This window comes from Tachyglossus aculeatus, chromosome 23, assembly GCF_015852505.1.
Source record: "Tachyglossus aculeatus isolate mTacAcu1 chromosome 23, mTacAcu1.pri, whole genome shotgun sequence".
Taxonomy (NCBI): domain Eukaryota; kingdom Metazoa; phylum Chordata; class Mammalia; order Monotremata; family Tachyglossidae; genus Tachyglossus; species Tachyglossus aculeatus.
The window spans coordinates 40,014,178-40,029,202 of NC_052088.1; the positions used below are offsets into that span (position 1 = coordinate 40,014,178).

At 47.2% G+C, this 15,025-nt stretch overlaps 1 protein-coding gene across 4 annotated transcripts in view; it reads right to left on the reverse strand.

The window, feature by feature from the left end:
• The window catches only part of KIF2A (kinesin family member 2A), an 80,412-nt gene that overhangs the window by 31,062 nt on the left and 34,325 nt on the right, over window positions 1-15,025 (reverse strand). For all 4 annotated transcript variants that reach the window (XM_038765968.1, XM_038765966.1, XM_038765967.1 and 1 more), the window contains exons 2-4: window positions 5,565-5,659; window positions 4,372-4,491; window positions 1,036-1,090 (exon numbers count right to left, since the gene is read on the reverse strand). In XM_038765968.1, the coding sequence (XP_038621896.1) occupies window positions 1,036-1,090; window positions 4,372-4,491; window positions 5,565-5,659 (270 nt within the window). The remainder of the gene's footprint in view (window positions 1-1,035; window positions 1,091-4,371; window positions 4,492-5,564; window positions 5,660-15,025) is intronic.

Consider the following 15,025-nt stretch of genomic DNA (forward strand, 5'->3'; position numbering starts at 1 on the left):
CATTCTACCCATAGGAGACACTCAATGAATTCCGGTAGATTGGTAAAATATAACCCCATACCCAGAGCTGGCATAAAGAAACATTAGATTACTAAGGGGCTGGAGGAAGCAATCAATCAATGGTATCTATTTATTAAGTGCTTACTGTGTGCTGAGCACTGCACGAAGCACTTGGGAGAGTACCAGGAGGTTTGTAGATACGATACGTACCCTTGAGGAGTTAAAGGCCTAGCCTAAAGGTCAGTAGGGTAGGAAAACATCCCCATGGACAATTTCCCCTAAATGAGTTGCACGTCTGATTCTGAATAATTGATCTGTTAAAGTTTCCCTTTCATTTCCTGCAGTGAATATCTTAAAAATACCAAAGACTTAAGGGGAAAAAAAGCGGAATTTCATTTAAGTCTTCATTTCTTGCCTTTTTAAACAGTCACCACTCCAAACAAAATTTTGATGGGCCCAAAATAAATAACTGCATTTAATTTGTCTAAACACGAAGCACCTCAAATCATTAAACAATTTTGATGAAACTATTTTAAAACACTGGGCATAGAACTATTGGGAAGTTTTACCTCAGAAGTGGCTGTTTTGAGATTAAAAGTTGCATTTACCTGAAATGAGTCATGGTAGCAATTGAGAATATCTACAATTTATTACTCTGGCCTTCCCGCTTTCCCAAATGGCTTTGGTGCCATCGTTGGCATGATTTTAACAACCTCAAGACCCAGAAAAATCCTAACAAATTCTAACAAAATGGAAAATAAAGTTGAAGCCCATTTACTTATTTTAGGGAACTGAAAGGAAGCCATACATCACATTTATGAAACTCTTGGCTTAAAATAACATTTTCCATATAACCAGAACATAAATGTATAGGTGATCAGTCGTACTGCTGCTGCTCCAAATAGATCATAATCCCTCTGTCAAGGGTGTTTGGAAACAACGCGGCTGGAAATATTTCCTTTCCTCTTACTTTATCAAAGCTACAACATAAACTCATGGAAGCTGAAATAACTAACGGTCTAATTCGTCTCTTACCTCTATTATCTCTAGCAGGAGTATCATTCTTAATTGGAGCCACGGTCCGCCGATTCTAGAGAAGGAAAAAGTGGATTTCTCTCATTTTCCCCATTACCAATCCCAACTGGGAAGCTTGCCTTCCTTGAACAAAAGTGAGTAGTTATAATCTACAAAAGCAGCATAAAGGATTATGGAGTTTCACATCTTTTTCTCAGTTCCAACACGTGTGCTCATCAGGGCAATTCCTGCTATGTATAAGTCTTGAAGACAGTCTGCATTGCAGTTTTTAAAACAGAAGGTATGTTACTGGCTGAAGGCCCAGGGGCGACCCTTGGGCTGCTCAGGACTTGAAATTCCTCAGAAGGAGCTGCTCCGCTCTGCTTCCATCCAAGGCTTAAGTAACCCAGGAGGCTGCAGTCAGCCAGACCCGGCCGGTGTAGGACAGGACCCCTAATAATAATAATAATAATAATGGCATTTATTAAGTGCTTACTATGTGCAAAGCACTGTTCTAAGCGCTGGGGAGGTTACAAGGTGATCAGGTTGTCCCTCAGCGCGCTCACAGTCTTAATCCCCATTTTGCAGATGAGGTAACCGAGGCACAGAGAAGTGAAGTGACTCGCCCAAAGTCACCCAGCTGACAATTGGCGGAGACGGGGTTTGAACCCATGACCTCTGACTCCAAAGCCCGGGCTCTTTCCACTGAGCCACGCTGCTGTCCCTACTGACCAAATCAATCAATCAATCAATCGTATTTATTGAGCGCTTACTGTGTGCAGAGCACTGTACTAAGCGCTTGGGAAGTACAAGTTGGCAACATATAGAGACAGTCCCTACCCAATAGTGGGCTCACAGTCACAGTTAGTGGGACCCAGGTGAGCCGGTGGGGCTGGAGGGGGTAAGGGGCGATGATGACACGACAGAACATGGCCAAGAGAGGGCTGGAGGAAGGTGGGGAGAAAAATAACAGGTTCATCTGGTCCAACTAGGCTCTGGGCTACTCTTATTTGCTCTGGGCAAACAGAAGCTGCTCAGAGTCCCCCGCAACCCAGAGCAGACCACGGAGCACCAGCCTACTAAGACCTCAGGCCTCTTCCAGTTCCCCGGGCCCGAGATAATCACACCCGACGACCCTGGTCCGGCTACAAAAATCCTCAGGTTTCAGGCGTTCTGATTCTTCTATTATTATTATTATGGTATTTTTTAGTGCTTAATATGTGCCAAGCACTGTTTTAAGCACTGAGGTAGATACAAGTTAATTAGATCAGACACAGTCCCTGTCCCACACGGGGCTGATGTCTACAGTTTGGTCCTTCTGGTGCAGCACCCAACTGCTGCTTCCAATAAGCTCTGAGCAGGAATTCTCTCCCTTTTTCAGACAACGGAGTTAATGCTCTGCAGAGGGTTCAGAAATGTGGAGAGGAGAGGCAGGTGGCTGATCCAAAAACAGACCGGGAGAGCCAAAGCCAGGATACTTTCCCAGAAAATGCAAGCCAGTGTGAGCGCCTCGATTTGCTAGGAGCAGCCAAAGAAGCAAACAGAAGAACAGCCCATGGACGTATACACGTACATGATACCCTGGAAGCAGAGGCTAACACTGCAGCCTGGAGCCAGCTGCGTATCCGTCACAATGATTTTGGGTTACCAGTCAATCACATTACTGCAGGCACTTATCCTATGCTGTCTTGATTATTCTATCAGCCTCCTCGCTGACCTCCCTGCCTCCTGTCTCTCCTCACCAGTCCAAGAGCCATTCTGCTGCCCAAATCATCTTCCTTTTAAAATGTTCAGACCATGTTTCCCCACTCCTCAAGACACTCCAGTGGTTGCCCATCCACCTCCACATCAAACAAAAACTGCTCACCATTGGCTTTAAAGCACTTAATCACCTTGCCCCCTCCTACCCCACTTTGCTACTCTTCTACTACAACCCAGCCCGCACATTTTGTTCCTCTAATGCTCACCCTCTCATTGTACCTCAATTTCATCTGTCTCGCCACTGACCTCTCACACCCATATCCTATATCTGGACTGGAACACACTCCCTCCTCATTTGCGACAGATAATTGCTCTCAACCTTACTGAAGACACATCTCCTCCAAGAAGCCTTCCCCAACCAAACCCTCCTCTCTTCTCCCATTCCCTTCGGCGTCGCTCTTACTTGCTCCTTCATTCATCCTCCCTCCCATCCCCAAAGCACATATGTATATATCTGTAATTTATTTATATCGATGTCTGTCTCCCCCTCTAGACTCTGAGCTCATTGTGGTCAGGAATGTGTCAACTTGTTATACTGTACTCTCCCAAGCACTTAGTACAGTGCTTTGCATAGAGTAAGCATCATTAAATACAAATGAATGAATGAGAAGCAGCATGGCTTAGTGGAAAGAGGCTTGGGAGTCAGAGGGCGTGGGTTCGAACTCTGGCTCTGCTACTTGTTAGCTGTGTGACTTTCTGGGCCTCAGTTCCCTCAACTGTAAAATGGGGACCAAGACTGTGAGCCCCATGTGGGACAACCTGATAACCTTGTATCTACCCTAGTGCTTAGAACAGTGCTTGGCACATGGTAAGTGCTTAAACAAATACCATCTTCATTATTATGATTATTATAGTCTTCTAGTCTGTGAGCCCGTTGTTGGGTAAGGATCGTCTCTGCTGCCGAATTGTACTTTCCAAGCGCTTAGTCCAGTGCTCTGAAAACAGTAAGCGCTCAATAAACACACCTGAATGAATTATTATTATTATTATTACTGTGCACTTACTGTGCCCATAGTGCTGTGTTAAATGCTTGGGAGAGTCCAATACAACAGCATTAGCAGACACAATCCTTGCCCACAAGGAGCTTTCGGTCAAAAGGGTTAGGGCTCAACTCTCCCACAAGGGAACTGGAAGCTTCAACTGGTTTTAACTGTCTGTTAGTCCCACCCACCCCACTGGCACCTGCAGGGGAACACCCGCTCTGGTAGTCAATGGCTTTATCGTTGCTGGTCAGATGTGTGACCAGCTAGAGCGATTCCGCTAGGCAGAGAGGCCAAGAGGGAATCCGGAAAAAATGGCTCGCTGAAGGTGGATGGGGAAAATGGCAGTGGCTCCCGGGGCCACTTCATCCAGAAGGAGGTCCTGCCCGCGGGCACTTCACCGCATGCTGCACCCCACCCGTATGCTTCCTCCGTGGCGCTCCACGCCCCAGCAGGCACGGACCAGAGACGGGAGGGGCACAGCACAAGCCACTGGCACCGACACCAGGTCCTCTGCGCGGGGTCGCGGTCCCGCAGTCTTCACGCCTGGCTTCCCTGGCCCAAGACTCTGCCATCAGTTCCAACCAATTTGGCCTGGGCTGCCGCCATCACTAACCTTCACAATCTTACTTATTTTGGCAGAAGGAGTAGGAGGTGGGAGTGCTTCTGGGCTGGGTTCAATGTCCTCATCAGGGGCCAGGTCAGGGTTAAGTGAAAATATACTCTCCAGGTCAATCTGTAGAAAGAAAAGACAGAACTCCACTTGAGGATATATTTGTGGGGGGGGAAAAATCAAATCTCCCAACTTTCCTCTTCCTCCTTTGATATGAATGCAACACTCTCCCCACCTTCAAAGCCTTATCGAAGGCACATCTCCTCCAAGAGGCCTTCCCTAAGACCTCCTTTCATCTTCTCCCACTCCCTTCTGCGTCACCCTGACTTATTCCCTTTATTCATACCCTCTCCCAGCCCCACAGTACTTATGGATAGAATTAATTTTATTTATATTGATATCTAGACTATAAGCTCATTGTGGGTAGGGAATGTGTCTGTTATATTGTTATATTGTACTCTCCCAAGTGCTTAGTACAGTGCTCTGCACTCAGTAAGCACTCGATAAATATGATTGATTGACTGTCAGACAGACACACACATACGCACACTGATTTCAGTCCAAGGTTGGCAGGGTCTTGAATACCAGGACACCTAAACTATCCTGAATTCACTTGAGAAGCCCCATTTGAGGGGTTAACAACTCATTCCTTCCATTCCCACAATGGTCCAAAGATGCCCACAGAGTACAGGGAAGAGGAGATTGAGGTTATAAAAGGAACTGTGACAGATTCTATTACACTTTAGTGAGCCGGGTTAGAACAAAAGTGGTATTTCCATTGTACAGCAAGCATGTTCAATAGCAGATGAGAAAAAGGAATCCTATTTTCCAAATAGAAACAATTCTCTGGAATTCGCAATCGATCTGTAGGCCAAGTTTGGGAATAAATAACTTTTCAGAGGTATGCATTTTCTTATAATCACAAACAGTTTCTTAGGACAACCAGAGGCGGGGAAACAGCAGTTAAAAAAATCAGTGAAAACAAGAACAGCACCAATTCACCGAACTCACTGTTTCAAACCACTTTTCTATGAGAATGCACACTCAGGAAATCCCACATCTTACAGTAAATAAAATCCAGAACCTACAGTTGAAGGAAGAATCATAGAAAAGATTATGGTTGAACTCAGAGTCAAAATGCTTGCAGCAGTAGAAAACGCTGGAATTACCCAAGAGGGTGAGGGGAATCTGCATACCTCTTTGCCCTTTGTATCTCCATTCTCGATCCACTCGACGGTTATACTTTCGTTATCTTCGTTCAGAGATGTTACCATGGCTTGGTGTATCCGGCCTAAAGGGGAATAGAAAGCATCGGGAGGTCAGGTCTTTGGAGATCACTCACCAGCCTTTCTCCACATGAAACACTCCCACCAGGACACAGAGAGATTGGCCAGGGTGTTCCAAGAGCCGGCCCGGTGGATCAGACCAAGAGGGAAGCCCAATTCCCGGTCCTGCAGCCGGCAGGCTTTGGCAACAAAAGATCCCTCCATCCCGACAGCCAGATGGATCCTCCTAGCCGGAGCCTGGCCTGGGCTCTGGCGGCAGGCTTCGCTTCCCCGCTTCTCTTCTCCCAGTAGAAGGCTCTCCCCCGGCACCCCACTCTCCCCTGAGATAAGGCATCCCCCTGCTCCCCCTCAAAGAAGTCCGGTCAGGGGACCATAACTTTTGGAGCCACTAAAGAACTCGTCATCACAGGGAGACCAATTGGGTATTTTTGAAAGACGTAAAATCTTGTAAAAAAACTGGCCAGGAAAGGCTCAGCTACCCAAGTAATCAATGCTTCCCCAAGCCCTTTCCTGGAAACCAAAACCACTACCCAGCACACGGCCTAAGTCTACTCTTGTCCATAAACAAAGCCTACCCTCCTCTCTCCCCACCGACATAAACTCACTTACACCAAGGCTTAGCCCAGCAGGAAGCATTCCACGAATACGCTTAGCACCAGGGTTCAGCAAATGTCAGTTTTATTTGAGTCAAATAAAAACCACGACTGGTCAGATCAGAGATTGCTAAGTTGCCGATTACCCAACTGCCCCTGACCCTTGCAAGCAAGCACCTCGGGTCATCTTCCGACAGCACGAAGACAAGGTGAAGAGGTCCAGCTCAACACAGAAGTGGCACCGGGGGGGCCAGTCCCATGCCTTCTCATGCCCCTCCACCTGACAGCCCACGGTGTTGATTTCTGGTGCCCAGTCTCCCTCTGCCTCGGCTCCAGCCACTGAGTCCTGCGTCTCGGAAGTGGCATCCACGTCCATAGGGATCCGTGATGGGGCTCGAAGGCCTGGGAAACATAGGGGTTGGGGTCCCCTGGGGTCCCCCTCGGCAGCCATACGGATTACGTCAACTTCTACAAAGTATCTTTCAGCAGGTCCCTAAAACAACCTGACGTATTTACACAGGTCCTGTTTAGGGTGGGCAAAGGGGTGTCCACAATCCTTTAGTGCCACCCTGGTGGGAGGGTGTGTCCCTGGGCCACCCTCAACAACCTACAGCTACAATTCTATTTATTCTGATGGTTTTGACACCTGTCTACATGTTCTGTTCTGTCATCTGTCTCCCCCCTTCTAGACTGTGAGCTCGTTGCTGGGTAGGGACCGTCTCTATATGTTGCCAACTTGTACTTCCCAAGCGCTTAGTAAGTGTCTGCACACAGTAAGCGCTCAATAAATACGATTGAATTAATGAATGAATTTCTCCTCACCTTCAGAAAAGGCCCAGGCTGAACAGGGGCCAAAGAAGTGAACATTTTCCATCTCGCTGGGCACTTGCGAATGTGGCTTTTTAATTTTACACATACGCACACACGCACACACCCTCTTACTCTTGGGGTTCAAAGATGACCTCCAGCCCATGTGATTTTTATCCCTGTGTGGGACTGAGGCCGGAGCGGTCTTGGTTGCCCCTTGGCACTGGCTACAGGCAGGGCCGTGGTTCCACTTAGCCCCCTCCTTTCCGATTTCCCCCGCCGGCTTGTTTGTGTGTTGTGGCTGACTCCCGGGAGCCTCCAAAATAGGGTGCATTGTTGTGGTTGTGTTGCCTGGCAGCTCTCCCTCTGCCTAAGATGCCCCGGTCCCGGCAGGCCACCCAGCAGCTGCTTGGGTATTCTGTTTGCGGGCAGCCATTCTCCTCCAGGATCTCAGCTGGCACCTCTGGGTGCCCGTGCCCTCTGCCCTCAGGCTAAATCTCGGCTGGGATTTCCTCAAAGGGAAGGGCGGGACGGCCCCAGCTACTCCCGCTTTTCCATAAAGTTAGGCCATTACTCAGGTGGGTGAACTTGAAAGAAGGGACCTGCCTCCTCTTACTCCCAGCAGTTGCTGGGGAAGGAAGGTGAGCGCAACCGGGTTCACACTGGTGACAGCTGGAGCACAGAATACTTTGGGACACTTTCATTCATTCAACTGTATTTATTGAGCGCTTACTGTGTGCAGAGCACTGTACTAAGCGTCTGGGGAGTACAAGTTGGTAACATATAGAGATGGTCCCTACCCAACAGCGGGCTCAAAGTCTAAAGGGGGAGACAGACAACAAAACAAAACATATTAACAAAATAAAATAAATGAGAAAATAGAATAGTAAATATGTACAAGTAAAATAGAGTCATAAACCTACACAAACATATATACAGGTGCTGTGGGGAGGGGAAGGAGGTAGGGCGGGGGGGGGGATGGGGAGGAGAAGGAAAAGGGGGCTCAGTGTGGGAAGGCCTCCCGGAGGAGGTGAGCTCTCAGTAGGGCTTTGGAGGGAGGAAGAGAGCTATTCATTCATTCATTCAATCGTATTTATTGAGCACTTACTACGTGCAGAGCACTGTACTAAGCGCTTGGGAAGTACAAGTCGACAACATATAGAGACGGTCCCTACCCAACAGCGGGATCACAGTCTAGAAGGGGGGGGGGGGGGGGGAGACAACAAAACAAAACATAATAACAAAATAAAATAAATGAATAAATAGAATAGTAAATATGTACAAGTAAAATAGAGCAATAAACCTGTACAAACATATATACAGGACACTTGGGGCTTGCTCATTTCTGGAGAAAAACCTAGTCTTTAGTCTAGCTTTTTATGGCAAAAAGGGTTAAGGAATGCAGGCAGGCTCGGCACCGTGATTGCTGCATCTGTCCTGTATAAGCCTGCTCTGCTTATTGTCATAGCAACACAACTCGCTTTACGGAATCAATTTTCTGTTTGGGGGTTGGGGGGCATCGCTACCCAATACACTTTATATGAGCCAGGCACGTCCCTTCTTTAAAAATGATTTCTAGGGAGCTCAAGCAATGAAATGAGCTCAATTTATTTTTTTCAAAATGAGGCACACAACATAGAATCTGGTTTCAAGTGAGATTAAAAGGCGAGGGACTTGCCAGGCAACACTGACTGTAAGGTTAATTTCCTTCAAACACGAAAAGAAAACACTAATGGAAAAACCTGTTTTGAAACAACTCTAAAATTAGGACAATTAAAAAAAAAACCAGCAAATTCATCCTTCTGCCTCCAAAAACCACAGTTCACTTCTACCTTCAGTAAAACATAAAATTATTCTGATGCACAAGAATATTGGTGGAAGTAAAATCAATCCCACAGATCTTTTCGCTATTTGAAGGGCTTAATGATCTGGAACTCCACATCTGAATCAATCAATCAATCAATGGCATTTACTGAGTTCTTACTGTGTGCAGAGCACTCTACTAAGGGCTTGGGAGACTGTGAGCCCATTGTTGGGTAGGGACTGTCTCTATATGTTGCCAATTTGTACTTCCCAAGCGCTTAGTACAGTGCTCTGCACATAGTAAGCGCTCAATAAATACGATTGATGATGATGATGATGGGAGAGTACGGTACACGGAGTTGGTAGACATTTTCCCTGCCCACAATGAGCTCACAGTCTGGAAGCAGCGTGATCTAGTGGCGAGAGCGTTATACTGGGAATCAGAGGACCTGGGTTCTAATCCAGCTCTGCCACCTGTCTGCCATGTGACTTGGGCGAGTCACTTCACTGTGCCTCAGTTACCCCATCTATAAAATGGGGATTAAGCCTGTGAGTCCTATGAGGGACAGGGACTGTGCCCAACCTGATTACCTCGTATCTACCCCAGCACTTGGTAACGATGATGGCATTTATTAAGCGCTTACTATGTGCAAAGCACTGTTCTAAGCGCTGGGGGGGAAACAAGGTGATCAGGCTGTCCCACGTGGGGCTCACAGTCTTAATCCCCATTTTACAGGTGAGGTAACTGGCTTAGAGAAGTTAAGTGACTTGCCTAAGGTCACACAGCAGACATGGGGGAGCCAGGATTTGAACCCATGATCTGACTCCAAAGCCCGTGCTCTTTCCACTGAGCCACGCTGCTTCACTTAGTACAGTGTCTAGCACATAGTAAGCACTGAACAAATACCATTTAAAAACACACACATATAATTTTTTCTCCTGAAACATAAACACACCATCCCTTGAGAAAAAATTTGGGGAAGGCTGTTACAAGCAGCCAGACCAATATCCTCCTCCTCCCTCTTTCTTAGTCTAGAAAAAAATTCCTTCTTGGCTCATGAATCCATGGCAGAAATATGACTTTTAAGAGCTGTAGAGCACGGAGAACAGGGCAGGAAGGAAACCACCACCTCCACCGAAGCCTGCGGCAGCTCCCAAACACCCCGTGGGCTCAGCTGCTCAGAGCTTCCTACGTCTGGGGTCAGACATTTGGCTGGCTCCACCAGCCGGCTCCTTGATCCCCAGTCCACCTCTCCTCCCGCGACCTCTTCCCCCCGCCCTCATCATCATCATCAATCGTATTTATTGAGCGCTGACTGTGTGCAGAGCACTGTACTAAGCGCTTGGGAAGTACAAGTTGGCAACATATAGAGACAGTCCCTACCCAGCAGTGGGCTCACAGTCTAAAACCCTCCATTTACACCCTTAGCTCTGGCCAAATTAGCCTGTCCTTCCACTCGGCTTTGCCGATGCTGGGCTCCTCCTCCCCCTTACACTTATTTATTTCAATCACTTGAGTTTCCTATTTCTCCTACGTTTGCGGATCTGTGTCTGCCTTCTTTCCAAATGAGACAGAAGCTTTTTCAAGGCAGGGCCCTGATCTCGTTCTCCCTTCATAATTCCCCAGAGCACCTAACTTCGTTCACCCCTCACATCCAATCCGTCACCAAAACCTGCCGGTTCTCACCTCCGCAACATCGCCAAGATCCGCCCTTTCCTCTCCAACCAAACTGCTACCTTGCTGGTTCAATGTTTCATCCTATCCCGACTGGATTACTGCATCAGCCTCCTCTCTGATCTCCCATCTTCCTGTCTCCCCACACTTCAGTCTATACTTCACGCTGCTGCCCGGATCATCTTTGTGCAGAAACGCTCTGGGAATGTTCCTCCCCTCTTCCTACCTCACCTCCCTCCTCTCCTTCTCCAGCCCAGCCCGCACCCTCCGCTCCTCTGCCGCTAACCTCCTCACTATGCCTCGTTCTCACCTGTCCCGCCGTCGACCCCCGGCCTACGTCCATCCCCTGGCCTGGAATTCCCTCCCTCCTCACATCTGCCAAACTATCTCTCTTCCTCCCTTCAAAGCCCCACCGAGAGCTCACCTCCTCCAGGAGGCCTTCCCAGACCGAGCCCCCTTTTTCCTTCCCCCCGCCCTACCTCCTTCCCCTCCCTACAGCACCTGTATATGTTTGTACCGCTTTATTTACTTGTACTTATTTACTATTCTATTTATTTTGATGATGTGCATCTAGCTTTACTTCTATTTATTCTGACGACTTGACACCTGTCCACACGTTCTGTTTTGTTGCCTGTCTCCCCCTTCTAGACCGTGAGCCCGTTGTTGGGTAGGGACCGTCTCTATACGTCGCCAACTTGTACTTCCCAAGTGCTTAGTACAGTGCTCTGCACACAGTAAGCGCTCAATAAATACGACTGAATGAATGAATGCCTGATCAACACTCACTCAACAGACCTGTATTCATGAATTCTTTGTTCCGAGCTGTGGCTTTGTTGCGATACCCGAGGCGAGCCATTAAAATTATCACTACTCAGAATGATCTTTCCTTGTTGGGAACTCAAAAGAAAAAAAGAATAGAAAGTGATACAGGGGGTAGCGCCACGTCAGAGGCCGCCCATGGCGGCACCAGCACTGATATAAAGGCATATATTCAAACTCGGATCTTTCAGTAAATTGGATCTCCCCATCCTAAAGTGGTAGGTCTGAACTGGGGTTAGAATGAACCTCTCCCTAATGCACTTTCACTAAATTGAGTCGTCATCTGGACCAAGTGCCCTCGAGTAAAATCATCAATAATAAATTACCTTAACCCTACAACTGCTAAGAAGGGAAGCCATGGCAGTTACTGATATAAAATAAATTTTAACCGCAACAGTCAATATGGAAAATCCTCAAATCTGCTAATAAAAGCAATCAATCCATGGCATTTATTGAATGCTTACTACATGCACATCACTGTCCTAAGCCCTTGTACAATACAATAGGGTTAGCTGACAAACGTCCCACCTTCAAGGGAATCATTAGGATGCATTTGAAAATACTGATCTTTTAACAACTAAAGAAACTGCAATTCAATCACGATTTAATTCCCGTTTTCTTTCCCCAACTGAAATGGGTAAAGAAGAACGAGGAAGCAAATGAAACCTTCTTGCCCACGGCCTCTCAGCACATGGCTACTCTCAGGACTGAGAGGACAGCCAGCAGCGGTGTAGTGGCTACAGCACGGACCCACCGAGTCAGAAAGTCATAGGTTCTAATCCTGGCTCCTCCATTTGTCCGCTGTGTGACCTTGAGCAAGTCACTTCACTTCTCTGTGCCTCAGTTACCTCATCTGTAAAATGGGGATTAAGACTGTGAGCCCCACGTGGGACAAGGACTGTGTCCAACTTGATTAGCTTGTATCCACCCCGGCACTTAATACAGTGTCTGGCACATAGTAATAATAATAATAATGATGGCATTTGTTAAGCGCTTACTATGTGCAAAGCACTGTTCAAAGCACTGGGGAGGTTACAAGGTGATCAGGTTGTCCCACGGGAGGCTCACAGTCTTAATCCCCATTTTACACATGAAGTAACTGAGGCACAGAGAAGGTAAATAATAATAATAATGGTATTTGTTAAGTGCTTACTATGTGCAAAGCACTGTTCAAAGCGCTGGGGAGGTTACAAGGTGATCAGGTTGTCCCGCGGGGGGGCTCACAGTCTTAATCCCCATTTTACAGATGAAGTAACTGAGGCACAGAGAAGTTAAATAGTAATAATAATGGTATTTGTTAAGCACTTACTATGTGCAAAGCACTGTTCTAAGCACTGGGGAGGTTACAAGGTGAACAGGTTGTCCCACGGGGGGCTCACAGTCTTAATCCCCATTTTACAGATGAAGTAACAGGCACAGAGAAGTTAAATGACTTGCCCAAAGTCACACAGCTGACAAAATTGGCAGAGCCGGGATTCGAACCCATGACCTCTGACTCCAAAGCCCGTGCTCTTTCCACTGAGCCATGCTGCTAAACAAATACCATCATTATTATCATTACTATTATTAACTAGGTGGTCCTATCAATCTCGGAGGGCACAATAGACCTGTCTCACTTTGGGAATCACAAATAAGGCACAAGAATTAACTGCACGAGGGGGAAAAATTGGTGGATCCCAGCCTCTGTTGACAGACTTACTAGCAAGCACAATGGTTCTGTTACACATTCCACACTAAGGGTCGGAGGTGGGTTGGAAGGGACCTGTGCCATGGTCAATAATGCAAAGGCCGGTGGAGGGGTACACCTACACCCTTTCCCCCCCCCAAAAAACACCCTGTAGCTAAGAAGTCTTTACCCTGTCTTTCTTCCACCCTGAAAATGCATGCCTGGTGAAAAGATTTAGAGTGAATCATGTTTGTGCTCACATAAGCCTTCTTGCCCAACAAATCTGTGGCCCCTCCACGACCTACCAAACACATCTCGGCGCTCCATGAGTGCCCAGATTTCCTCCAGGCCTCCCGTCTCCATTTCTTTTATAATCAAATGGACTTGGAGAGTCCACCTAGCAGGATGAAATCAACTACTCATGTACATATTGGTAAAATATGTATCACCTTGTATCCCCACCAGCACTTAGAACAGTGCTTGAAGGCACATAGTAAGCGCTTAACAAATACCATCATTATTCATTAAAATCCCAATCAGGCAAAGGTTCCAGAGAAAACGCCTTAGGGAGTCCTAAGTGACCAAGTGAGCAATACAGGGCTAAGAGAGGCAGGAGTGTGATCCTCGGAGAATGAATTTATGGGAATTCATGATGTCCGAAAACCACCAGGCAATTCTCCCACTGATGAATAAAGGGCTGATCTATGGTCCTTCAATCGATAGATCAATCAATCATATTTATTGAGCACTTACTCTGTACAGAGCACTGTACTAAGTGCTTGGGAGGGTACAGAGTTGGTACACATATTCCTGGCCCACGATAAGCTTACAGTCTAAAGGGGAAGACAGACATTAATATACATTAATTACAGAGACGTACGTAAGTGCTGTGGAGCAGAGGGAGCGGTGAATAAAGGGTGCAAATCCAAGTACCAAGGTGATGCAGAAGGGAGTGGGAGAAAAGGAAATGAGGGCTGAGTTAGGGAAGGCCTTCTGGAGTTGTGCCTTCAGTATGGCTCTGAAAGTGGGAGAGTGACTATGTGTCACACATGAAGAGGGAGGACGTTCCAGGCCAGAAAGAGGTTGGCAGTGAGACGGACGAGATCGAGGTACAGTGAATAGGTTGGCATTAGGGGAATCAAACTCTATTACTCCGATCGCATCCTGGGACCCAGTTCAGGGTCCAAAATTTGTCCAGACCTTTTAGAGTGCTGTTCAAATCCAGAACCTCAAGGAAAGGTTAGAATGGGCATTATTTAACCCAGAGAAGATGAGTGGTATAAACAGACCCTTCCATCCACTGCCCAAGAGTCTCGGTATTTCCCTCTGAAATCCCCCACCTCCGGAGAACACTCCGCACATAATGACTACTCCACCAATACCACTAAGAGGAGAAAGGAGGAGGAGAGGAAATTGGCATTAACTGCCGTGAGTCCATCAGTCCGTCAACTGTATTCCTTGAGCAAAGAAATCGGTCAGATGTGGATGAACTCTGTAATGCTGCAGGATGGTTATGAGGCAATTGGGCTTACAGGCAAGGGGCTGATTAGATATAGCCTCAAAACCTCCTCCTGTCTTTTAGACTGTGAGCCCATTGTTGGGTAGGGACTGTATATGTTGCCAACTTGTACTTCCCAAGCGCTCAGTACAGTGCTCTGCACACAGTAAGTGCTCAATAAATACGATTGATGATGATGATAGCTTTACAGAACAAAGTAACACACCAACACGCTCTACACCGGGCCTTCGGGGTGGGGGGCAGATGGCTATGCCACTGTGGTGGGGAACCCAGCCAGCGATTAGTGAGAAGTTCCAAGTGTGGTCCAGTGATTTTGCTCTCTTTCAAGGTGACCTGGCTGAACAGGGTCCATTGCTGATAGCCAAAAGCCTCCGGGACACCTGGCTCCGTCCGTCAAATGGAGAAAAATGATGGAAACCAAACTGGTGCAGAGGGACCGTTTATCTGTACAAGAAGAGATGCCCTTTGTGTTCAAACTCTAGAAAGAAG